The sequence below is a fragment of the Notolabrus celidotus genome, chromosome 3, assembly GCF_009762535.1.
Source record: "Notolabrus celidotus isolate fNotCel1 chromosome 3, fNotCel1.pri, whole genome shotgun sequence".
Classification (NCBI taxonomy): Eukaryota; Metazoa; Chordata; class Actinopteri; order Labriformes; family Labridae; genus Notolabrus; species Notolabrus celidotus.
The window spans coordinates 39,990,827-40,017,951 of record NC_048274.1 but is presented as its reverse complement, the minus strand read 5'-3'; the positions used below and the strand labels follow the sequence as shown (position 1 = coordinate 40,017,951).

General features: G+C 44.5%; 1 protein-coding gene across 1 annotated transcript; it reads left to right on the top strand.

Annotated features, from left to right (window-relative positions):
• Positions 1-262: 262 nt before the first annotated feature.
• abhd17c (abhydrolase domain containing 17C, depalmitoylase) lies at positions 263-19,354 on the top strand. The gene is made up of 3 exons (XM_034679693.1): positions 263-1,196; positions 10,014-10,193; positions 16,440-19,354. Exons 1-3 carry the CDS (start codon positions 712-714, stop codon positions 16,657-16,659), a joined length of 885 nt encoding a protein of 294 aa, XP_034535584.1. The 5' UTR covers positions 263-711; the 3' UTR covers positions 16,660-19,354.
• The last annotated feature ends 7,771 nt before the right edge of the window (positions 19,355-27,125 follow it).

Below are 27,125 nucleotides of genomic sequence, written 5' to 3'. Positions count from 1 at the left end.
ACCAGACTGTAAACATGTTTCTTTCTGCTGTAAAGATGGTCTCTTTGAATGGGTGTGTATGTGGTTTCCTGTGTTTCTGCAGCCAGCCTCAAGTGGACACTTGATGAACTGCAGTTTAAAACACTTCACCATGTGCTTCATGGTTTCAGGGCAGAGGTTTTATACAGTCTATGGTTTGAAGTAATGAGGAGATTGCAGGTTTGCTGAAAACCTGTAGGGCGCGGTCATGTGATATTCTGAATGCAAACCGCCTTTAAAACCACCAGCGAAGAAGAAAAGGAGGAAACACCGGAATTCCAGCTTGTTTCCGGTGCAGTTGTAATGGCCGCTCTCGGTCTCTTTCTGCGCTGACTGCAGGACCTGACATCCAGGAGGAGCTGTGAGACTGACCCAGGATGGTGGTACCGAGTCCAGTCCATGTTCTACTCGGGCTGTAAACTCTTCTGAATGTAGGTCTTTATGTTTCTGCTTGACTTCCATGACCTCTGAGCTAGTTGTCGGCTAACCACCCGGTTAGCGGGTTAGATGCAGAGCCTAGACCCCGAGCCTAGACCCTGAGCCCAGACCCCGAGCCCAGACCCCGATCCACCTGCCGCTAAGACCTAATCAAAGTCTGCACTCGGAAATGAACGGGACCGAACTCCAGAGAGAATCCAGAAGAGTCTCCTTTCTGCTCAGTGTCGATCAGTAACCGGGTAGGCCTGCGCCTCGATGCCTGAAGAAGGACCCAGGATGAATGGCTTTTCTCTCGGTGAGCTGTGCTGGCTGTTCTGTTGCCCCCCATGTCCCAGCCGCATCGCGGCCAAGCTGGCCTTCCTCCCCCCGGAGCCCACGTACTCTCTCCACACCGATGCTAACGGGGCCACTAGCCTCCACCTCACGGAGCGGGCGGACTGGCAGTACTCCCAGAGAGAGCTGGATGCTGTGGAGGTCCTCAGCACCAGGAGCAGCCGGGGTAACCGGGTGGGATGCATGTTTGTCCGCTGCGCCCCAAACAGCCGATACACGCTGCTGTTCTCCCACGGAAACGCCGTGGACCTCGGACAGATGTGCAGCTTCTACATCGGCCTCGGGTCCAGGATCAACTGTAACGTGTTCTCCTACGATTACTCCGGGTACGGAGTCAGCACCGGCAAGCCCTCCGAGAAGAACCTGTATGCGGACATCGAGGCGGCCTGGCAGGTCCTGAGGAACAAGTGAGTGGACCTATTGTTATCACTCATTATAGCTGAGCTGGGACCGGTAGGATTCGATCCCAATCAGATCTGCGGATCAATAAGAAATAATGATCATGGTCTGAATTAAATGTGCTAGTATTGCACCACAGAGGGGCGTCATGCCCAGGGGCGTCACCAGGAGTTCTGGGCCCCCTGAAAAGATATCTCAGTGGTCCCCATCACCACAGCCAACCCTACAAAATATAACATTGCTGCTATAATACTGCTTTATTTACATTAAACACAAATAGATGCTTAAAACTATCCTGGTTCACTGACTCAAATCTAAGCTACATATCAATATTATTGTTTTACCATTTCTCCAAATGTAACTGCACAATATTGACCTTCAGACTGTCCACCTCTGTAAACAAGATTATTTGAAGACAAGTGACTTGTTGAATAACCAGGGGGCATTATTTGGTCTAATCTAACCTCATGAAGTCAAATAAAACTCTTACAACCTACAGTTTACTTTCACTCAGATTCAGCCACACAAGCGTTTTTATGCCTGGACAGCTGTTTAAATCCCACTAATAGCCCATTGTATATGTGTTTTTAACTTATTAATCACACATCCACATTGATTGATCGAGGCTCCCGGTCTGTTCTGCAGCCACTGTCCACTCAGCGCCCCAGGAGCTGTCTGCTGCTGACAGACAGCTGCAGTCCAAATGTTAACAGAGACTAAATGTTTGTTTATTTATTGAGATAATTGTAGTTCTCTTATTTCAGTTATAACAAAAGAAAAGCGTAGCAGAAAACTTTCAGGCCATTAAGGGCCCCCCTCCCCACTTGGGTCCCTTGTAGTCAGTCCCACTTTCCCCCACTACGACGCCCCTGAGTGGACCTATTGTTATTGATGTCACTCTTTATAGCTGAGCTGTGACCGGTATGATTCTCTCCCCCCCGCCCTTTTGATCCCAATGAGATCTGCGGATCAATAAAAAATAATGATCATGGTCTGAAATAAATGTACTACCATTGCACCACCGAGGGGCGTCATGCCAGCCAGACAGGGGGGTGGAGGGGGACAGGGCACAGTGGGAGTGAGGACCCTTCCCTGAATAAAATGATGATGTAATTCTTAGTCATGTAAATAGATATTGAAATCCATGAGGGGTTTCAAGATCTGCTTTTGTCAAGAAAAATCTGAATTAAAATCCTGATATTACTATCACATCAATGTATTTTGTTCCATTTCTACAAAAAGGCTAACATCAGAACTACATCCTATCTGCATCATGTCATGAAATGATCATGAAGACTGGACTGTTTTATTAACCTTCACCTGTGAGACTGTGTTAGTAACACCTGTCAGCAGGCTCACTGTTTATAAAGATATGATATAGTATTGGGTAGGGTTCAAGGTTCATGCTTTACAATTCAAATGTAGATGATAATTGCACTGAAGGCTGGATGTGCCTCGAAACAGAATCTCCTTCATGCTTCTGCTTCATCATGCTAAGTCATGCATGCTGCAAAGAGGCTAAGTCCTGCCTCTGACCAGGCAAACAGCAGGTCAGAGGGTTAGGTTTTTGGGGTGGCACCCGGGTGGTGGGTCAGATTAACAAAGAAATCCGGGGGAAGGGCGATCCTTACCCTCTTGGCTTGACTTCTCTTGATGGTTTTGGTGATTCATCTTTTGTATTTGAATTAGAGCTGTCAAGACTGCTCCAAAATGAGTTAGAATACTCCCTCTAAAAAAAATCATAGGTTCAAACCATTTGAATATCTATATTTGCGCATTATGTAAATAACTTGTAAGACCGTAGACCTCTCGCTCGCTCCCCCCCCCCACCTGCGCAATGTGCTGAGTGAGTGCTGAACAAGACCTGTGCGAGCAATTAAAGGTCCCGACTCTTGTCCCCAATATTGGCAGGCTTCATTCAGTGATTGAAGCAAATGTTATAAACATTAATTGAAGTTAAAGTTAAAAACGAAAAAGTAGTCCACTTACATTCTTGGTGCTAGTATAAAAAAAAGAGGAAAAACTGCATTTTATCCTAGTGTCACTGATTGTCAGGCTCTTTTAGTCCACTGTCAATGTAGGGTCTTAGGCCGGACAGGTTATTTGCCAAAAACACAAGACAGTCCACATGTGAAGAAGACAGTCCACATGTGAAGAAGACAGTCCACATGTGAAGAAGACAGTCCACATGTGAAGAGGCCAGAGCCAATCAGACAGTCCACATGTGAAGAGGCCAGAGCCGATCAGACAGTCCACATGTGAAGAGGCCCGATCTCTTTTTATTCACTATATTCCCAACGAAGGAAAAGATGCGTTCAGAGCACACTGATGATCTGGGGACAGAAAGATTTCTCTCTGCCTTCTGCTTCACGCTGTGCATGTGTGACTCCTGTGACCTGTCCCTGACCCGTCATGCAGGGCGCCCACTCTTAAAGCAGCCGCTGATGTGTTTTTATATTAATTTTCACAATCGAATCTCAGTTTTTTTTAAATATTCGAATATATATTTAAATTTAGAATTTTCGTTAACAGCTCTAATTTGAATGCATGTTTTTTCTACACAGTATCTTTTGGGTCCCCTGATCTCCTTTGTTAGGGTTAGTGCAGCCAGAAAACAGAATCCTCCTCTGTATGATGAACTCACTTGATCATAAAGGACTGTGGTGTTTGCTCATGATAACAATAAGTAGCTTAAAGAGGGGTGTTCTGCTCATTTTCACTCTTTATATCATCCTTCTCATACCTCTGAGAAGCTTCACAGGATTTACAGCTCAAACATCTCTTAATGTTTCTCAGACTGCTGTGTTTCTACACTGAGAAGACAAAACTTTAAGGGACAAGTGAAGTGAGTAACGCTGGTGTTTTGTTACCATGGCACCTGTCGGTGGGTGTGGTGTGTTGGGAAGCAGGTGTTAAAGTAGGAATAATTAACGCGTGTGAGGATGGGGATTTGACAAATGCTAAACTAAGATAGTCAGACAACTGCTGAAGGAAGTGAATGCTTGTCCTCATAGTACAAAGGAGTCAGAACACACATACCCCCTTCAACCGAGGCAGTTTCAGGGCCGGTTCAGAGACAGCGCTCATTTGAGAACTGTTTTTTCGTGTTTCGACTGCGAGTGAACCGGCTCCCGGCCGGGAAAACCAGTTCCAGAGCAGCTCCAACTCTTTGCTGGTCTAGAGCAGCGATCTGCTTACGTCAGGGGCGAGGGGCGGGGTTGCTGTGATCAAAAACACAAACCAAACGTGTTTCCTCCATCGTCCTGCAGTGAAAAAAATAAAGAGACTTATGGATTCCAAGGCAAAGCAGTGGTAGGACGAGGAGACAAGCTGTCATTGTCCACCATCGTTGTTGTTGTGAGGGAAAGTTCACGCTAGGGCTGCTGGGAAAAGCGGTCTTGTAAATCTGACGTCATGACGTGCCTCTTCCACGGGCTCCAGCGGGCAGAAATACAAACGGGTGCCGCGCTGGTTCTCTAGTTCATCCAGCTCCAAACCAGCGTGAGCACCAGCCCCGAAATACAACCTGGTTCACGTTGGTGGAAAAGAGGTCACAGAGTACCCCAGTTTGTTGTGTATGAGACTGCAGCAGAGCCGCAGACCAGTAACAGTGCTCGTGATCTGTCCACCATTGAAAGTTCCCACAGTGAGCACGTGCATCAGAACTGGACCACAGAGCAACGAAAGAAGGTTGTCTTGAGAAACATGAGCGTTGCCTTGGCATCCAAATTCCCCAGATCTAAATTTAATCCAGCATCTGTGGGATGTGCTGGACAAACAAGTACATTCCATGGAGGCCCCTCTTTGCAATGTCCAAGACCTGAAGGATCTGCTGTCAATGTGTGCCACACACTCCAGAGGAGTCCATGTCTCATGAGGTCAGATTGTTTTGGTGCTGACCTGAAGAGAGGAGTGCCTTCACAATAGTAGGCAGGGGGTCTTAGGTTATTGGCTTCATTTTCGATACTGTCTCTTTAAGAACTCCCCACACAGGCTGGCTGTCTTCGGATTGGTCAGCTCGCTGGAGGCCACATTTTTTAGACTCCAAATCTGACTGAAAGTTTGGAAAGGGAACAACAAGGAAATCCCCAGAAACAAACATAGTGAACCTAGAACATGCACTTTTATGGAGATTCACCAATTTGTGATGTCACATTGAGTAACACCTGCGTCCCTCTCGCTTAATTCTTGTGACTTTTTGACCCAGCCAATCAGAGCAACCAGCTGTTGTCCTTCATTGAATTATTCCAGTTGAAGGTTCCCTTCCAGTTTGAAACTTTACCCAATTTGATGTTGTGTTCACGCTAGATGAAAATGGTCACGTTATTCACACGAATACAAACGCAATACTTATTTCGTGTTTACTCTCTTAATTTGACCGCGTCACTCGCTCAATTCGGGTGTCAAAAAGCCGTGTCCATGAGTGCCCGAGACGTGGATTTTTCACACGAGTGGCAGGGGTTCCCACGCCACAGCAGTCTGTTGAGCTCAACACAAAGTTAAGCTTGAGGACATTGAATGGAGAAGCTGGTTATGCAAAAGGGGGCAGTGCTAACTTCCTAGTACAACCGATAGCTTAGCTGGATTCAAGTGACAGACAAGTTTTCACAATTTACCAGATAATCCTCCTCACTCACTTTCCTCAGAGTGAGCTCCTGTTCATTCCTGAGCCCATAAGAAGAAGTAATGGACAGAGATATAATCTATTTATCTTCTATATTCTAGATGAATGAACTGCCACTAGTCCATACATCACACCATACGTCACCAGAGGATCTGCACACTGATTGACTAACGTGGCGCAATACATTCACTGGAGTTCAGATTTTTCCAATTTGGTGAATAATTCATGAACACTTGTCTTCATTTATGAAATCACGTCATTCAAACGATTTGTGACGCCCAATACGCGTCATTCACGCCGCAAGATCAGCACTCACGTCTTTACATTGACTTTACATGTAATTCAATCAGGCAAATGATTTTATTGGTGTTTGGTGTGATTGCCCCATTAGTATCCACATTTCATATTTGTTTTTAGAAAATGAAAAAGCATGATATCACTTTTTTAACCCAACATTATCCCACATTTTCAGAATGTGTAGCTAAAGAGTAAAGAAAGTTAAGGTTAAGTATTCTGTTAAGATGGATTGTGATTCATTGAGAAAAAATGCACACTTACAGCATTGCTAGGTGGGAAGAGGGACGCCTAGGCCTACACTATGATTAAAAAAAGTTTCTGTCATCTGATCCATATTCAAATATTGGATCCACTGCACCTCTAGCAGTGAAAACCAGGGATGCACCGAAATGAAATTTTTTGGCCCAAACCGAAAATGAGGAAACCAAGGCCGAAAACCGAAATAAATTATTGTGCCAATTATTAGTAGGGAGACCGGGGACAGTTGTAGCACTTCACTCCTTGGATTTGAGATTTAGCCATGTATTTTCTGTTTGAGTTACACTAACATTGTCGAGGCTCTTTATCCTCAAATGTGACTTTGAAAAAACATTTTTTGTAAGTCCTTAAAGGTGACATATTACGCTCTTTTTCATCAACATATATTGGTCTAAGAGGTCCCCAAAACATTTCTTTAAAGTTTATGCTCAAAAAAACATTTTGAAATCAGATTCTGGTCTCCCTGTAAACCCCTCTTTTTCAGCCCTGCTGAGAACAGGCTGTTTTCTGTGTCTGTGCCTTTAAATGAGAATGAGCTCTCTGACCACGCCCCCTCAGGAAGTGCATGTGTCCTCGGCTCTCCTGCACGTTGATCTAATGTTTACATGTTGGCTGAATATACACGGCTGCTCACAGACCCGCGTTACTTCAACCCTCTGAATCTGATCCAGAATCTGATCCTGACGGAGAGGCGCCTGCAGCAGGACCTTTCTGAACCATTGGTCACAGATTTAGTGTTTCTTGTTGTTTTATTTGTCAGCATGTCGACGTGTGTCTTGGTACACAGCTACAACATGTAGCTATGTAGCTATGCTAACTAGCGCTAGCACTTATCCATGATAAATAAAAATCATCCACTAGATCTTCAAATCTGCAGACGTGGGGAGTAAAACCGACCTTTGTGTTTATTAAGACAGACTACAACTAGCATGCCTCCCTCCTAAGCTCCTTGTTAGCACACATGTGTGCAGGTAATGAAAAACAGAGGAGGGGTTGAGTTGTATTTTATACAGTCTATGAGCTGATCAAGCTCCGAGCTCTGACTCCGTGACAGACCGGATATTGTTGTTACGTAACAAAAACACTGAAGTCTGAAACGTCTCGTTTCACACACATTTACAGAAAGGTGGAGAAATCAGAACAGGGGCAGAATGGATTCTTTTCATTCTCGGGGGGTTTGAAGACAGGGACACATATTTCAGGTAGAGAACCATTAATAAGTCCATTTTGCATGATATGTCACCTTTAAAGAATTAAACTTAGAAGATGTATGCCACTCTGTCATGTTTTTTTTTTTAAGTCAAAGGGAATATAACATCTGTTCAATACTTTTCTCTTAACTCTTTAATACAGACTCTGAGAGTGTACTTTTCATTGTTTTCACTCTGTGGTCCGTCTCAACCTCTTTGCTTAGAAGACCTTTAGTGCTGCAGTTAAAGGAAGAACGTCTGCTACAGACGCATCAGAGGAGCTGATGTCTTTAGTTAGCTGCTCCAAGGGGGCAAGAAGAGAGGGAATGTTCTCTATTAAGACTAGGGGTGACCAGACGACTAAGGATTTGCTTAGTGGAATCTGATTCATCAGATTTTGCCCATAGTGGATGAATAGTGGAATGTTTGTTGTTTTTCCTTATTGACCCAAAGTCTGCATGATGGTGACCGCATGACAATATTACACATAACCCTTTACAATCAAGAGACTCATAGCTTAAAGTAAAAGGGACAACAGAATATTATAAGTATAAACTTAGATTTTTTAAATCTATATTACAAAAACAACGAGGTGATGAAGGAGAGAAAACTCAAATAAGACCACCATCAGTTAAACATGGAACAACGCTCCACTATAGAATAAGGAATCAGGAGATATTTAAACAGTGTTCACACAGAGGAGAGCAGCACTGCAGAGGGTAGTTTGTCCAACTTAAGACTAAACATTAGTATAATGTTCAAAATCAAACCTGAACCAGCTAAAGGGTTTTTAAATCTCTTAACAGAACCTTTTAAAACAGTCTTTCATCACGTCTTTGTCCGCTTGAGTCTTTTTAAATTGTACGTGAGGAAAACCATCGTGTGTACGGGCAGAAGTGCGCTCCTGTCTTTGTTGACTGTAAATCCTGTCTTTGAGAATATCCTCTCTGATGGTGTGGAGGTGGATGGGATGCTGTGGATTGTTTTTGAGGCTTCAGACAGCTTTGGGTATCCCTCCTCGTTCTTCTGGCCCCGTACAGTTTTTGTGTGGTCCGGTAATCCTTGATCTCACAGTCCTCTTCATGAAGCTGCTCCTCATCTTCATCACTAGTTTTTAGAATCAACTGAAGTTTTATTTCCTGACATTTTGAGCTACCATGAACGTAGAAAGATTTAAAGACCAGCTGAGGTACGTCTGCTCCACAGGTCCCGCTAAATGGGAGAGTCCACCTTTAATTACCAGGGGAGATTTAATTACCACTTTAAGGAGATTTAACACTTCAAGAGCTGTTCTCAGAATTACATTAAATAAGTCTATATTTATATCAAAACAGGATATATGAGACACTATTTTTACAGGAAACAGGAGAATAATGTAACATTAGACATTGAGCACCCCCATGGTTTGAATGGAATGATCCACGTTTCATATGCAAATATTCCACTATGAGATTGGCAGTCGACTAAGACTCGTTAGAACGAATCGTCCAATATTCCACTATTTGGGGTCACCCCTAATTAAGACCCACTGGTGTGAAGTGAATGTCGCCGGGAACACGTGATCTGTGCTGCAGGACTCGCTTTTGCACAAAGCAATCCAGACGCGGTTTTCTGCTTGCGTCATCACAACATTCTGTTTCGGCCGTGTTGTTTCGGTGGAAAAAGTGTTTCGGCCCAAAAGTGCATTTTCTGTGGCCGAATTTTCGGTGCATCCCTAATGAAACCTTCATGTTCAAAACACTGTGCAGACTGAGATCCTAGCAAATACACCTGCAGCTCTTACCTTGCATTCATAGCTGCAAGCTGACTTCCAACATGAGTCGCTTCCTGGACAATGAGGTCAGGATTTCTGCTAGTTGTGGTCATTCCTTCTGTCACAGCTTCTTCCCTGAACTGTGAGATTTCTGACTCCCTGCTGCTCATCACCACAGAAGCACTTTCATGACTTGCACCCTTATAATGTCCTCCACTTCCTACCACATTTATTCCCCTCTCTCCTTCTCTCTCTCACACACACACACACACACACACACACACACACACACACACACACACACACACACACACACACACACACACACACACACACACACACACACACACACACACACACACACACACACACACAGGATGTACAGTGGTCATGCACAAGGACTTTAAAATCAACAGCAGTGGAGTATGTTTGCACCTGCAGGTGTCCCTGTTAGATGAACTCATGCAGTGTGTGCATCAAAGGAGTGTGTGTCCATCTCCATGTTCATATTATTTACCTGCTGAATCTCTATTTCATCATAGATGGTTTATTATCTTCTCTATACCAGCTTTTCCACCTCCCGATGTTAAAATCAGAATGCTTCAATCTTCTCACTATTTGTTTGGATTATTTGACAGTGTTGTGTTTCTCTAATGCGTATGCTCTTTTTGAATGACTCTGGCTTGTCCATTTTGTTTTACAGGTACGGTGTAACACCTGAGAATATCATCCTGTACGGTCAGAGCATCGGCACCGTTCCAACCATCGACCTGGCCGCTCGCTATGAATGTGCTGCTGTGATCCTCCACTCCCCTCTCATGTCGGGGCTTCGCGTGGCCTTCCCTAGTACAAGGAAGACGTACTGCTTCGATGCTTTCCCCAGGTGGGTGTCACACCTGCAGGAACAGACGGACTGTGAGGTGCTGTGAGGATTATCCCCACAGCAAAAACATCCTTCAGCTGTTTTGTGTCTGAAGGAAGAGTTGATGTTACTCATTATCTGTCTACTGAACATAAAGAGGTAGAGTGTGACTAAAACAAAAACTAAAAAGCATGTTAGTCTGAAGACTCTGAACATCACTAAATTCAAAACGGCAGCCAAAATAAACACTGGCTCGAACACAAGCTAATACCCCCGACACCCTGCTAAGACCGAGCAGGGATGTTGGACCTCTGTTGCTCTCTGTTTGTAGTTAGCTCATTAACGCTGTAGTTTCACTCTCCATGCTTACTCTTTCTCTCTGCTGTAGTGACACCTGATCATCCTGCTCTCAGCCTGCCGCTCTGCAGGTGTTTGGGATCATTAGGATTTACTGTGTCATTATTAACAGCCCTTGTTGTGGATCACATGTTGTAACCATGGAGTCATGGGTGAAGTGTTTTAATATGCAGGTTGTTATTTGGGTGATTTTATGAGATAAACTGCTGAAGAGTAATGATAACGGAGTGGACAAAAAGACGCCTCCTACACTGAAGCTCCACAACAAAGACTGCAATCACTACACCTTTATACTAGGGATGCACCGATCCTACTTTTTAGATCCAGATACCGATACTGATACCTGGGCTTCGGTATTTGCCGATGCCGATACTGAACCGATCCAATCCTGGTATTGATTTAACAATCTCTATTCCTTAAAGCTAGGGTTGGCAGTCTCGGAAAACCAGCATGAATTTGAATGTAGCTTTTCCTCAGGACTCCGTCTAACCCCTCCCCTCCTCCCTCAGAGCTCCTCCAAAACGACGCCCCCCCTGATCACATGCATGAGCGTTGCTGATTCTCGACCATATGATGGTGACTGATTCAAAACTGGTCCTCACCAAAACATTCTCATAGTGAAAGTTAAAAACACAAACAAACATGGCTGCTGTTAGTACTCACGACTGTCATTCTAGCATTATCCAGTTGTACTGGTGACACGATATCAGGAGAAAAGTTATAACACATATATAATACTGTAACAGATCTACTGTTTGTTAAACGTGTTCAGTGTAGATGTTCTTAATTCCTACAGTGTTGACAGTCAGTGAAGGCATCAGGAGAGGTGTAGAGTGTGTGAGCTGGAGAGAGGAGAGACAAGAGGAGAAGTTCTTCATTCATTCAAACATTGATTGTTGTTTTGTTGGTTGGTGTGATCACGGCCGACAGTGACCGATTATTAAAGATCAACGTGTTCACGAATCGGCTCGTCATCACTACAGCGTCCGGACGGACGCTACAGTACATCTACATTTCTGTAGGACTTAGTAAATGTCATTAATTCTTCTGCTTGTCAGAGCCCCCGTGGTGAGAGCTTTTTAGACTCTGATCCGGACTACAGTCCTGAACAAAGCACCTCATCGGGTCAGAGGGGACAGGCCTGAGCTCAAGCGAGAGGGGCAGTCAGTAGAGTCAGGGGAAGCAGAGGCAGGAGACGGGGACTCGGAGGAGTGCACGCCGGGGAAATGTACGCGCAGGAGGAGGGCAGAACGGCAGGACGGGATTTGAATGGTTTAAAATTTTGGCACCCAAAAACGGTGATTGGTTGGTGTTTTCTCAGGTTTACTCCGGCTGTAGACAGCAGCTCTTTTCACTCTTTTTTAAGAACACATTATGTATTGATTACCATCAGGACATAAAGATCATTTTAACCAGTATAACAAAAAGTGGATCTAAATCTGATTACCAACCCCAGCTTTAATGTGAGGATAGAATCATGTTTTGGCAACTTCAGGCTTTTCGGACTTTGTAAACCAAAATAAATGAACATTTTTAAAGTGACAGTATCATTATTCAAGAGATTCTAAATGTGTAGTTTGGTGAGTTAAACTTCATAACCAACAGATATTACAATTCAACTGTAAACCTCAGCAGTGGATAAGAGGAATTAAATATTCTGTATAAAACAAACTGCTTCAAATGAGAAAATAAGAAATATGTCAACATAATGTTCCCAGAGTGTTTCCCACAGAGGTACAGTGTACCTGTGACAGGGAGGAGGGCTATTCAAATCATTGAATACATTATTACTCTGCCCAGCTTTGCCCTTCCTGTTTCCCTTCTCTGCGTCTGATATTGTGACAATATTAATCAGCAGCACATTTTATAAAGACGTCCAAATCACACAACTCGTGTTTCTGTGATCTTTCACTCGATACTCCACAGCAACCAGCTGCACCTAACTTCAGAAACAGCGGTATGAGAAGGTTTAGATTTAACATGAAACGTTGCTCCTTCATCAATGCTGTAACAGGTGGGACAGCTCTCTCTCCCACCACTTAGTGTTTGGCTCGGCCCTACTCGTTGGGGGTCCATCGGGGCTGGGTGGGTGGCTGGTGTCCCTGTCACCCTCCGTCCCCCTGTTGCCCCCTCCCCTGTGGGGGCCTGGTCCGCGGCTGCCCTCGGGGCCGGGTTTCCCGGGGTTCCCTCGCGGTCCTCTTGGGGGGGTGGGGTGGTGCGCAGCTGGGGGGGTGTTACTACGGCAGCCATTGGGGTGTCCCTCCATGCCCCCGCGGCCTGGTCCATCGGTCGCAGGGCGTGGTTGGGGGGCGTGGCTGGGGGGAGTGGTCAGGCCGCCTGGGGGGGGCAGGGGGGATTGGCCCTGCCGCCTCCGCCCTCCCCCCGCTCCGGTGCGCCGGTTGGCGGGCTCTGGTCCTGGTCCTGCCCGTCTGCCTGGCTGTCTGCTCCTGGTGCCGGGCCCCCTCGGCCCTGGTGGCTCCTTTGGCTCCGTCTTGGGGGGCTGTGGGGGCGGTGTTGTGGGGGTGTCCCTTGGGGGGGCTGCGGGATCTCTCCCCCCTCGCCCCCCTTTCCTCCTACTGGGTGACCTGGGGGTCGCCCTGGGTGCTCCGGTGGTACCTGCTTGCTTCCGGTCTGGGTCCTTGGCTTGTCCCCTGGCCTGGGTCTCCCGCGGCGGGTTGGGTCCTTCGGTCTGACTGCTCTCGCGGCCCGGGTGCTGGGCCGTACCGCTCGGCTGGTCTGACCCAAGTGGTTTCATCTGCACCAGTGGTGGTCTTGTTACACAAATAGAACACAGCACGGCGGCAACCCTCTGTGACCCAAGCTTCAGTAATGATTGTGGACACTAAGGGTTGATTAATCATTAGTAACACCACACGGAGTTTTTTTGGCATCATGGTGAGATGGTCCCTCTCCATCTAAGTGTGTTAGGTCTCTCTCCTTCTCTCTCCCTGTCCCTTTGTATATCCTTATGTAATCTTTCTTTCACTTTCTCTTATTTTTTTTTTGGCCCACCTAGGTGTGCACGCCCTCTTTTACAGAACATGATATTAGCTGTCAATAAAAGATAGGCCAGAGTTCTAAGAGGGATGGTGATGGTTGCATGCACACAGTCACAAGCACAGAAGAAAAAGGTTTTCTTTCTTTTCTTTTGCTGAAGAATAAATTGCATTAATATTTGACAGTTTGTGACAAACATGACACAAACCAGAAATATATATGCAGACAAGAGAAAAAAAAAAAAAAAAAAAAAAAAAAAAAAAAAAAATCATGACACACAGTAATGCAAACGAGCTGACGTGTTCACATTATTTACATGATGGTGAACTGTACCTGGGTTCCAAGTGCTAAACCAGAGGCTGGAATCCCTTTATTTCAAGGACCCGGAACAATTAACCTGTCTGTTTTTTCACACTTTGAATCCATTAATAGAAGGTTTCTTGATTCTTTGCAGTCGGCTACAGCTGAGGTAGACTTCTTCCTTTGGGTTCCCATTATATTTTTAAGCCCGACTGCGATCCGTTGAAACATTAGCGCTGCACATGTTGCAAGTTTCCAGCAGAGTTGTTAGCAAAAGAAGCGTGACATGCAGCTAAAGTGCAGAGCCTCTGTAGTTCTCCTCCATCATGCTCTGCACACACATGGCTGTTGTAAACACAGAAAAGCATAGAACTGAGAGGAATAGATCTGCCACATGGATCGGCCCCTTGTCACCGATATCCAATCTAGCTTTTGAGTCAGAATCTGTCTGACATCAGATACCAGGATCAGATCAGTGCATCCCTGTTTTATACTTACACACCCTGAAACAGCACAACGTTGGTGTCCCAGTGTGTTTCACATTGAATCACAGCGTTTCAGGTGTGCTAGAGGCACGTCTAGTAAACACACACACTTCCCCCACTGTCGTTATGCCTCACGAGAGACATATCAGGCATAAACATCCCTCATTTAAATGTCAGTGTGTAAGATCCAGAAGAGAGGAGTTGAGTGGCGCAGGCTGTGTGTGTGGGGGGGGGCTTCTGTCTGTGTGTATGTGTGAAGAACTGTAGAGAAGCAAGTTTAGCAGACTCATGTTGAATGTGATAGATATAGAAGTATAATGTGTTTTCTTGATGTAACACTTTCAATCAACAACCAGTTTTCTAGCACAGAGCCCGTATTTTAAATGCAAATACCTGCCGTCAGTCATGTTCCTTTGATCATGGGATGTCCAAAAACAGGACGGGGGTTAGACTTTGACTAACAGCCCTAGTTACAGATAATTCACACACGAGATGAGAAGGTATAACATTAGGGATCTCCGTCAGCTTTTTGGCCCCTGATCTATTTTTTTAATATTGAATATTTGCAGATACCAAATCCTGATCCAATACTTGTGTTTGCCTAGATAATAGTTGCACAAGAGATAAGAGACTTCAACTGCACACTGTTTTTTTTTCCTTTAACAAAAATAAGTAATTAAAAAATGACTTAGATATGTCTAATGTTTATCCATTCAACTTAAACCAGCTAGTATTGTTGTAAAACTCATCTGGTTTAAAAGCTCTGCTATATGAGACCAAGGCTGTTTCTGAAATCGCCTACTATACTAGCAGTACGTACTGATATGTCCAAAATTCAGTATGTAGTAAGTAGTATGTGAACAAGAGCAAAATCTGCAGTAAGCCAAAACTCCCCGGATGTCTACTGATTCGGGAAAATATCTCAGTGTGCATCGGACCAGTCTGCCTCGCGTACTGTTTCCCATAATGCACAGCGCTCGTTCTGCTTTTTCTTTTTCCTCATTTTTTGACGGGAGGAAATCCGTTTTTGGGTGCTGTGAAAGTTATCAAATTACATATAAACCACTTCCTAACTTTTTAAATCATAAATGGATGCTAAATAAGCTTTTTATTTATCGGCTTCGCCGTTGTTTACTTCCGCTTTCCGAAACCGGAAATCCAGCGAAGTCTGGCTCAGCATGCTGCATGACAGATCGAACAGAACAGTCATACTACATACTAAATTCAAACGCAGTATGTAGTAGGCAATACCTACTGCCTCCTACATTAGTAAGTAGTATGTAGCAGGCCGTTTTGGAAACAGCCCAAGAAACTGGTGTGCTTCATTACAGCACTCTTAAAACCCAGGCTGCTCTGAACGCAACTCTCATGAGACAGTGCGTGATTCACAACGGCAGCATCCGGCTGCGTGACACAGAACGTAAATATTGGGAGTGACAGTGAGATCAAAACACGCTTGGTTGCATGCCACCAGCTACAGAGTGACATGCCTGTATAGAGAACAAGAGAACGAGGTTTCTAATGTATCAGACTGTCCTGTGTTTGGTTTATGTTTTCACCTTTTTGAACTGTATGTCCCTGGAGAGTTACCGTAGGGTTCATAGAGCACATGCTTTTTATTCTGCAGTGTGTCTGGTGGTGCACATGCGAGTCATACAGTTATATTCAAATCATGAGTTCTATAATAATGTCTCCATCAGGGAAACAATCTGCCCTGTGTTTCCGTTCACAGACCTCTTACCAGTTCATAGATAAGCTACGTGTCCACATGCTTTAATGACACCATCGGTAGAGATGACTTGTGAGTTTCTCTCTCCCCCTCTTCTCTCATTCATGACAGATTTAATATCTCTCTGCTGTGTCTCGTGAAAATCCTACAAGTTATTTCTTAGTGTTGGTAAAGAAGAGGTGATATAACAGAGTTGTAGGAAACTTTTACTTTCTTCAAGTCCAAAATGAGCAGATCATCTTAAAAAAACATTGAAGCGTCCCAGAGTAGAGACTCCACACGTTGTCTTCAGATTCAGTGTGGGGTTTCAAAGTTTTGCTGCTCTTCATTAAACTGTGTGTTCTGTACAACACAAACACACTGATTACTGAATGTCTTCTCTCTCTTTTCCCTCCACAGTATTGATAAGGTGTCCAAGGTTGCATCCCCGGTGCTGGTGATCCACGGTACAGAGGACGAGGTGATCGACTTCTCCCACGGTCTGGCCATGTACGAGCGCTGCCCCCGTGCCGTGGAGCCCCTGTGGGTGGAGGGAGCGGGCCACAACGACATTGAACTGTACGCCCAGTACCTGGAGAGACTCAAGCAGTTCATCTCCTTTGAGCTTCCTACCTCCTGAGGGGAGCTCCGCACTAAGGCTGGGGTTCATCGTTACGATCCTATGAAGCCATCTCTTAACCCTCATCAAGTTCCTCTCTTAGCATCTGGGCATGACTTGAGTCATACTGGTCATTTCCTCTACCCTGAGCCATTTGAAGGTAAAAGTGAAAGAAGTGATGTAAGGTTGTTGAGGTGCAGCAGAGGGTTAAGGCTTAACGTGTATTGTCCCCCAGAATCCTTCTGGTTCTCTTAAATGTGTCTACAGAACCTCAGCCTGGAGAGTGTTTGCTCTCTCTTCTCAGCCTAGATTGATTTCCTGCTCCAGCCCCTCCCCTCTTTAACTCTTCGGGTCTCAGTGTCTATCACTGTGAACTTCAGCCTGTCACCTGTACCTGTTCCTCTGCCTGTCGTTCCAGCAGACCCTCGTTTTCTTTCGACTCTTTGCAGCGTGCTTCTTCTTCATTCTTTTCTATCAGCTAAAGAAGGATCAATTTTGCTATTCAAGATGCAAATGAAGTTTTTTACTTTTCTGTAATTGTAAGTTAACTTGCAGGGTTGATCAAACGTTGCACTTTGAACGTGCAGATATTTTCAGGTATTTATTTGGATACGTATGTGTTGATTTATTTTATCATTCCATGTTTTTTAATTCAGGTGAAGAAAAAACTGACGTGGATGTTTGTCAAAAAGATGTGAACCCAGGTCTGCACATGTGGACAGTGTGATCTTTGTTGTCCTGATGCTTGTTCCTCTCTTATACAGGAGTCTGACAGTGTCCAAAACTAACAACTATACCTGTTCCTTTTGTATGGCACGAACACAGACAGTTCAGGGGGACAATTCTAAATGTCCTTCAATCACTTCAAACGCATTTAAAACACCACCTTGAGCACTCGCCTCTAAAATGCTCCCAACAAGTGTACAAATCAAACACTGAGTAAGAGCAGTCTTGTTGTGAAAGTGCTGACTGAATGCATTAAGGTGGGTTAATAATCTATGTAAGAATGTAATGATAGACTAGGATTAGGAGGAAAAATGTTCACTATGACACACTACATGAAATAAAAGGATTGTTGATCAGTCTGACGTCTAGAGGTGTTATCCTTTCCATCCTTTACAACACTAATTGGACTGCACATCCAAAGAAAGTAGCTAAGGCGTTCGCCTAAAATATGACGTGCTAAATTCTTCACTTTTAACATCCCTGCAGCAGAGTGAGAGTTAGGTTTGTGTGTCTGAGAGAGGACAGTTGTTGAGCCTTCATATAATAAGGTAATGTGTTTTAATGCATCATAGTGTCATAGATAGAAAGTGTTTATTGGTTCATCTTAACTCTTGTTTAGAAATGTAGAGACATAGTACACCTCAGAAGGTCATAAGTAGGTCATGTGACATCCCAAGTGTCTGCTTGACTCAGTAGTTTTTCTCCACACTACAGTCATCATGATGTGCAGGTTTTGCCTTTGCATTCAAGTCCTCTCGTGCCATACAAATGGAAACAAGAAGACCCTGAATACTGGGTGTGCAGAAGCTTACCTCATAGAAGAGAGAGCAGCAGGTATCAGGGCTGTGCTTTGTGAACTGCAGATCATGTGGTAATAAGACTCTGTGCCGTAGACTGAAGCAGGGACCACAGTTCCTGAACTCACAGTGGAGATGCTGTTTGGTTAGTGTTCATTTCTTAATCATATCTAGAGATAAAGCCTTATGTTTACAGACATTTCCCCCAGCCCTGTGGATTACTGCAGGGCCCTTATGTTCCTCAGGAGGACTGATAACTGCTGCTATTCTTTGGAGGATCAATCAGTCGATCACTGTGATAGCCAGACAGCCTGGAAACTGAAACCACAGCAAGTAACTGAAACCAAATTTACTCTAACCACTGTCATGCCTCCCATCATGCCACGCGCTTCTGCCTGCAGCAGGAGGGGAATCAGCCAATCACACCACAGGTATCTTAAAGAGCCAGGAAGAAGAGAGAGAGCTCTGTGGAAACGGTCCCATATTAATGAATATTTGAAGACATTTCATGTTGACTCGACTGAATCTTTCCCCCTGCAGATCAAAAACACCTTCAACCCCCAAACTGAAGTCAGGTTGAAGTGAAACACAAAGAAACAGACTGAAAGAGTAACTCATAGTAGCTGCTGACGGTGTTTACTGAGATGGACATTTGCTCAGCAACATGTAATGTTGTTGATGAGTGTGTTGCTGTGAGGTGATTTGTCTTTGGGTCTTGATGTTCTCTGATCATAGCTAACGTTGGGCTCATGTCTTTTGGATAACACGCCCTCAGATTCCCCGTTTGGTTTCCTCTGGCTCCTCTTTTTTAAAGGACATGAAGGACTTACTTTAGTCTCGGTTGTTGTTTTGATACTGAAGTTTGTACACAGTTTTCAAGTCTTATTGTTGATAGATTTACACTGTCTGGAGCTGGTTTATATGATAATCCTTTGTAATGCTATAATTCAACATCTTCTGTGTACATGAAAGCCCAGACAGTGGGCGTCTTGTCTCATTGATTATAAACACTGGAATCATAAACTAATAAAGGTAACTGAAGCTTGTAGAGTCATTGTTAATGTGTAAAATGAATTACTGGTAAATAAGCCTTAAACATGCCGTGAAACAGATTGTTATGGTCCTCTGCAAGAAAGCAGCACAATGGATGTTTTAATGCTATCATGATGGAATAAAGAATGCATGGAAACGTATCTGTGACCTGATTGTTTGTGTGTGCTGGAGACAGAAACTCTTACATCCTAAACACTACTGCTGCACTTTTTCTTTTCCTTTACAATTTAAAGAAGTATTTCTTACATGTAGATTTTTGTATACCTGTATAGCTTGAAACCACTGAAGTTAGGTGAGGATATGACATCCAACTAACTGAAATAACACATTCCCTTTCCCTTAAGAATGTGTTGCTGTTTTTTTGTCTTCCCTTTTTTTTATTTGAAAGCCAGAATGTTGATTAAACAATATTACAAGAGGGAGCAAGAACCACCAAGAATGACAGCAGTGCTTATATTTAGAACAATGTCATAATCTCCAGTCAGTAAAGAGGGCTAATTTATCACACATGAATCCACAGTTTCTTTAATAATCACTGGCTTTATTAAATACTTAATTCTAATTGGTCAAACCCCTTGACAACAGTTAATAATTCTACATAACAAGAGGCACGATGGAGACAACCAGATCACATGTCATATCAGACCACATTGAAGGGCTCCAGAACACTTACTTCTGCTTTTGACACTGAGGCATTACAATTAGTAGCAAACTAATGAGGGGGTGCCCTCATGGCTGAAGTAACCGTGCTGATGTGTCCTTTTGGTTACCACTGTAGTGGATAAATCATAAAAAAAATGCCTGCTCTGGAGCCCTTTCAATGGAAAACACAAAGGTTGTTCTTGTAGATGCCTATACAGTGGAAGACCCTTTAAAGGGCCCCCTGGATGCCCCTCCAATTTAAAAATGGGCCCCCTGGATGCTTGTCCAATGTATGAAATGTAAAAAAGCCCCCCCCTGGATGCCCCGTCCAATGTATAAAATGTAAACAAGGCCCCCCTGGATTCCCGTCAAATGTACAAAATGTAAAAAAAAAAAGCCCCCCCCTGGATGCCCGTCCAATGTATAAAATGTAAAAAAGCCCCCCCCCCTGGTGGATGCCCGTCCTATGACTTGAAAAAAAGCCCCCCCCTGGATGCCCCTCCAATGTGTAAAATGTAAAAAAAAAGCCCCCCTGGATGTCCCTTTAAAGCTAGGGTTGGTAGTCACGGAAAACTAGCATGAATTTGAGTGTAGCATGTCCTCAGGACTCCGTCTGACTACAAATCACAGCTTTGATGTATAAAATGTAAAAAAAAAAAAAAGTCCCCCCTGGATGCCACTCCAATTTAAAAATTGGAAAAAAGCCCCCCCCTGGATACCCGTCCAATGTATATAATGTAAAAAAAGGCCCCCCTGGAAGCCCGTCCAATGTATGAAATGTAAAAAAGGCCCCCCTGGATGCCCATCCAATGTAAAAAATGTAAAAAAGGCCCCCCTGGATGCCCGTCCAATGTATGAAATGTAAAAAAGCCCCCCCTGGATGCCCGTCCAATGCATGAAATGTCAAAAAAAAAAGGCCTCCACTGCATGCCCGTCCAATGTATGAAATGTGAAAAAGCCCCCCCCCCTGGATGCCCGTCCAATGTATAACGTAAAAAAAATGGGCCCCCTAGATGCCTGTCCTCTGAAATGTAAAAAAAGGTCGCCCCTGGATGCCCCTCCAATGTATGAAATTAAAAAAAAAAAAACCTGGATGCCCGTCCAATGTATTAAATGTTAAAAAAAAGCCCCCCCCTGGATGCCCGTCCAATGTATAAAATTTAAAAAAGGCCCCACCTGGATGCCCGTCCTATGACATGAAAAAAGGGGCCCCCTGGATGCCCCTCCTTTGAAATGTAAAAAAAAGGGCCACCCTGGATTCCTGTCCTATGAAATGTAAAAAAGGGCGCACCTGGAAGCCCGTCAAATGTATGAAATGAAAAAAAGGCCCCCTGGATGCCCGTCAAATGTATAAAATGTAAAAAAGGTCCCCTGGATGCCCGTCCAATGTATAAAATTTAAAAAAGGCCCCACCTGGATGCCCGTCCTATGACATGAAAAAAGGGGCCCCCTGGATGCCCCTCCTTTGAAATGTAAAAAAAAGGGCCACCCTGGATTCCTGTCCTAGGAAATGTAAAAAAGGGCGCACCTGGAAGCCCGTCAAATGTATGAAATGAAAAAAAGGCCCCCTGGATGCCCGTCAAATGTATAAAATGTAAAAAAGGCCCCCCTGGATGCCCGTCCAATGTATGAAATGTAAAAAAGCCCCCCCTGGATGCCCGTCCAATGTATAAAATGTAAAAAAGGCCCCCCTGGATGCCCGTCCAATGTATGAAATGTAAAAAAGCCCCCCCTGGATGCCCGTCCAATGTATGAAATGTAAAAAAAAGCCCCCCCCCCTGGATGCCCGTCCAATGTATAAAATGTAAAAAAAAAAGGCCTCCACTGCATGCCCGTCCAATATATGAAATGTGAAAAAGCCCCCCCCCCCCTGGATGCCCGTCCAATGTATAACGTGAAAAAAATGGGCCCCCTGGATGCCTGTCCTCTGAAATGTAAAAAAAGGTCGCCCCTGGATGCCCCTCCAATGTATGAAATTAAAAAAAGCCCCCCCTGGATGCCCGTCCAACGTATTAAATTAAAAAAAAAGGGCCCCCCTTGATGCCCGTCCAATGTATAAAATTTAAAAAAGGCCCCACCTGGATGCCCCTCCTTTGAAATGTAAAAAAGAGCCACCTTGGATTCCTGTCCTATGAAATGTAAAAAAGGGCCACCCTGGATTCCTGTCCTATAAAATGTAAAAAAGGGCGCCCCTGGAAGCCCGTCAAATGTATGAAATGGAAAAAAAGCCCCCCCTGGATGCCCGTCCAATGTATAAAATGTAAAAAAGGCCCCTCTGGATGCCCGTCCAATGTATGAAATGTAAAAAAGGCCCCCCTGGATGCCCGTCCAATGTATGAAATGTAAAAAAGCCCCCCCTGGATGCCCGTCCAATGTATAAAATGTAAAAAAGTCACCCCTGGATGCTCGTCCAATGTATGAAATGTGAAAAAGCCCCCCCCCCCCTGGATGCCCGTCCAATGTATAACTTGAAAAAAATGGGCCCCCTGGATGCCTGTCCTCTGAAATGTAAAAAAAGGTCGCCCCTGGATGCCCCTCCAATGTATGAAATTAAAAAAAGCCCCCCCTGGATGCCCGTCCAACGTATTAAATTTAAAAAAAAGGGCCCCCCTTGATGCCCGTCCAATGTATAAAATTTAAAAAAGGCCCCACCTGGATGCCCCTCCTTTGAAACGTAAAAAAGGGCCACCTTGGATTCCTGTCCTATGAAATGTAAAAAAGGGCCACCCTGGATTCCTGTCCTATGAAATGTAAAAAAGGGCGCCCCTGGAAGCCCGTCAAATGTATGAAATGGAAAAAAAGCCCCCCCTGGATGCCCTTCCAATGTATGAAATTTAAAAAAGGCCCCTCTGGATGCCCGTCCAATGTATCAAATTTAAAAAAGGCCCCCCTGGATGCCCGTCCAATGTATGAAATGTAAAAAAGGCCCCCCTGGATGCCCGTCCAATGTATAAAATGTAAAAAAGTCACCCCTGGATGCCCGTCCAATGTATGAAATGTGAAAAAGCCCCCCCCCCCCTGGATGCCCGTCCAATGTATAATTTGAAAAAAATGGGCCCCCTGGATGCCTGTCCTCTGAAATGTAAAAAAAGGTCGCCCCTGGATGCCCCTCCAATGTATGAAATTAAAAAAAAGCCCCCCCTGGATGCCCCTCCAATGTATGAAATTAAAAAAAGCCCCCCCTGGATGCCCGTCCAATGTATTAAATGTAAAAAAAAAGGGCCCCCCTGGATGCTCGTCCAATGTATAAAATTTAAAAAAGGCCCCACCTGGATGCCCGTCCTATGACATGAAAAAAGGGGCCCCCTGGATGCCCCTCCTTTGAAATGTAAAAAAGGGCCACCCTGGATTCCTGTCCTATGAAATGTAAAAAAGGCCCCCCTGGATGCCCGTCCAATGTATGAAATGTGAAAAAGCCCCCCCCCCCTGGATGCCCGTCCAATGTATAACGTGAAAAAAAAGCCCCCCCTGGATGCCCCTCCAATGTATGAAATTAAAAAAAGCCCCCCCTGGATGCCCGTCCAATGTATTAAATGTAAAAAAAAGGGCCCCCCTGGATGCTCGTCCAATGTATAAAATTTAAAAAAGGCCCCACCTGGATGCCCGTCCTATGACATGAAAAAAGGGGCCCCCTGGATGCCCCTCCTTTGAAATGTAAAAAAAAGGGCCACCCTGGATTCCTGTCCTATGAAATGTAAAAAAGGGCCCACCTGGAAGCCCGTCAAATGTATGAAATGAAAAAAAGGCCCCCTGGATGCCCGTCAAATGTATAAAATGTAAAAAAGGCCCCCCTGGATGCCCGTCCAATGTATGAAATGTAAAAAAGGCCCCCCTGGATGCCCGTCCAATGTATAAAATGTAAAAAAGCCCCCCCCCTGGATGCCCGTCCAATGTATGAAATGTAAAAAAGCCCCCCCCTGGATGCCCGTCCAATGTATGAAATGTAAAAAAGCCCCCCCTGGATGCCCGTCCAATGTATGAAATGTAAAAAAGCCCCCCCTGGATGCCCGTCCAATGTATAAAATGTAAAAAAAAAAGGCCTCCACTGCATGCCCGTCCAATATATGAAATGTGAAAAAGCCCCCCCCCCTGGATGCCCGTCCAATGTATAACGTGAAAAAAATGGGCCCCCTGGATGCCTGTCCTCTGAATTGTAAAAAAAGGTCGCCCCTGGATGCCCCTCCAATGTATGAAATTAAAAAAAGCCCCCCCTGGATGCCCGTCCAACGTATTAAATTAAAAAAAAGGGCCCCCCTTGATGCCCGTCCAATGTATAAAATTTTAAAAAAGCCCCCCCTGGATGCCCTTCCTTTGAAATGTAAAAAAGGGCCACCTTGGATTCCTGTCCTATGAAATGTAAAAAAGGGCCACCCTGGATTCCTGTCCTATGAAATGTAAAAAAGGGCACCCCTGGAAGCCCGTCCAATGTATGAAATGGAAAAAAAGCCCCCCCTGGATGCCCGTCCAATGTATAAAATGTAAAAAAGGCCCCTCTGGATGCCCGTCCAATGTATGAAATTAAAAAAAAGCCCCCCCTGGATGCCCGTCCAATGTATAAAATGTAAAAAAGGCCCCCCTGGATGCCCCTCCAATGTATGAAATTAAAAAAAAGCCCCCCCCTGGATGCCCCTCCAATGTATGAAATTAAAAAAGCCCCCCCTGGATGCCCGTCCAATGTATTAAATGTAAAAAAAAGGGCCCCCCTGGATGCTCGTCCAATGTATAAAATTTAAAAAAGGCCCCACCTGGATGCCCGTCCTATGACATGAAAAAAGGGGCCCCCTGGATGCCCCTCCTTTGAAATGTAAAAAAGGGCCACCCTGGATTCCTGTCCTATGAAATGTAAAAAAAGCCACCCCTGGATGCCCGTCAAATGTATAAAATGTAAAAAAGGCCCCTCTGGATGCCCGTCCAATGTATGAAATGTAAAAAAGCCCCCCCTGGATGCCCGTCCAATGTATGAAATGTAAAAAAGGCCCCCCTGGATGCCCGTCCAATGTATGAAATGTAAAAAAGGCCCCCCCCTGGATGCCCGTCCAATGTATAAAATGTAAAAAAAAAAGGCCTCCACTGCATGCCCGTCCAATGTATGAAATGTGAAAAAGCCCCCCCCCCCCCTGGATGCCCGTCCAATGTATAACGTGAAAAAAATGGGCCCCCTGGATGCCTGTCCTCTGAAGTGTAAAAAAAGCTCGCCCCTGGATGCCCCTCCAATGTATGAAATTAAAAAAAGCCCCCCCTGGATGCCCCTCCAATGTATGAAATTAAAAAAAGCCCCCCCTGGATGCCCGTCCAATGTATTAAATGTAAAAAAAAGGGCCCCCCTTGATGCTCATCCAATGTATAAAATTTAAAAAAGGCCCACCTGGATGCCCGTCCTATGACATGAAAAAAGGGGCCCCCTGGATGCCCCTCCTTTGAAATGTAAAAAAGGGCCACCCTGGATTCCTGTCCTATGAAATGTAAAAAAGGGCCACCCTGGATTCCTGTCCTATGAAATGTAAAAAAGGGCGCCCCTGGAAACCCGTCAAATGTATGAAATGGAAAAAAGCCCCCCCTGGATGCCAGTCCAATGTATAAAATGTAAAAAAGGCCCCCCTGGATGCCCGTCCAATGTATGAAATGTAAAAAAGGCCCCCCTGGATGCCCGTCCAATGTATAAAATGTAAAAAAGCCCCCCCCCCTGGATGCCCCTCCAATGTATGAAATTTAAAAAAAAGCCCCCCCCTGGATGCCCGTCCAATGTATTAAATGTAAAAAAAAGCCCCCCCCTGGATGCCACTCCAATGTATAAAATGTAAAAAAAGCCCCCCCTGGATGCCCGTCAAATGTATAAAATGTAAAAAAATTCCCCCCTGGATGCCACTCCAATTTAAAAATGGGCCCCCTGGATGCTTGTCCAATGTATGAAATGTAAAAAAGCCCCCCCCTGGATGCCCCGTCCAATGTATAAAATGTAAACAAGGCCCCCCCTGGATGTCCCTCAAATGTACAAAATGTAAAAAAAAAAAAAGGGCCCCTCTGGATGACACTCCCATGTATAAAATGTGCCAAAACTGTCTTTAAGAGCACTCAATGATTTATTGAGCAAAAAAAAGGAAAAAAAAAAGAAGAAGAAGCAGAAAGCATCTTGTTCACTCCACCAGAAGTGGAGCTGTATGTCATATGACTGAGCTCCATCTGCAGATGTACTGAAACCTGTAGCCACAGTGGATTCATCAGAAGAGCTATTACCACAGCTTCTATTCATTTCTATGAAGGATGCTTGGTGGGCCAAAGTATTCCACTAAATCACCCTGATGTTTTAGAAAGCTTCTACAACTCTGACGCTTCTCACAACACTGCCTATCAGTAGTGGCTCTGATGCATCATGTCCAGGAACATACCTCTATGAGACTGATCAGTACTTTAAATCTTTGAATTAAACAAGTGAAGATGAAAAGAAAAAGACCTGCTGGTAAACATCTCTGTGGATGGAAAAACAGGGTGCCTTACGTATCAGAAGTGAGTCCAGTTTGTTATCCATGTCAAAGCTCGATGCTCTTTGGTGGGGGCTCGCCTGCCCGGCTCTGTAAACACTTGGAGCTCAGAAAGTAAACTCTTCAAACACACAACAAAAGATGTGTTTCCATGAACATGAGAGATCCTTGTTACGAGGTTTATTCCATCAAAGCAAGGAACAAGCTAAGAGTAAAACTGTTGTTGTTGAAGGAGAGCTGATTTCAGTTTGTACATTAAGCCACCATTTTCTGGGAAATCTTAAAGAAAACCCACAGCAACAAGGATTGATTACATTCCTCAAATTAAAATAATGACATTTCAAGCAAATGTTTGGTTGGAAATGCCTCACATTGTAAGACTGTCCCTGAGCAGCACACTTTAAAGGTTGTTGCTGTGAAACCAGAGTTCAATGAACAGGAATCTGTTGTTAGCAGTATTTCAAGTTAAGAGAGAACCTTTTTCTCTTACGTGGCTTTAATTTGAATTTTAAACATTTGTTTTAAACATGTTTCACTTTAATGTGCTGCTTCTTTCATCAGAGTGTGTCTGAGCCTGTAGGATTCTGTCACATCTCATCATCCTCTCTCCAACACCAACATGGTCTCAGCAGATGTGTGTCTAACATGAGTCTGGTCCTGCTGGAGGTTTCTGCCTGTTAAAGGAAGTTTGTCCTTGCCACTGTAACTTGCTAAATGCTGTAAAGTGCTCTGCTCATGGTGGATTAAGATGAGATCAGACTGAGTCCTGCATTCCAAATGAGGCTGGATC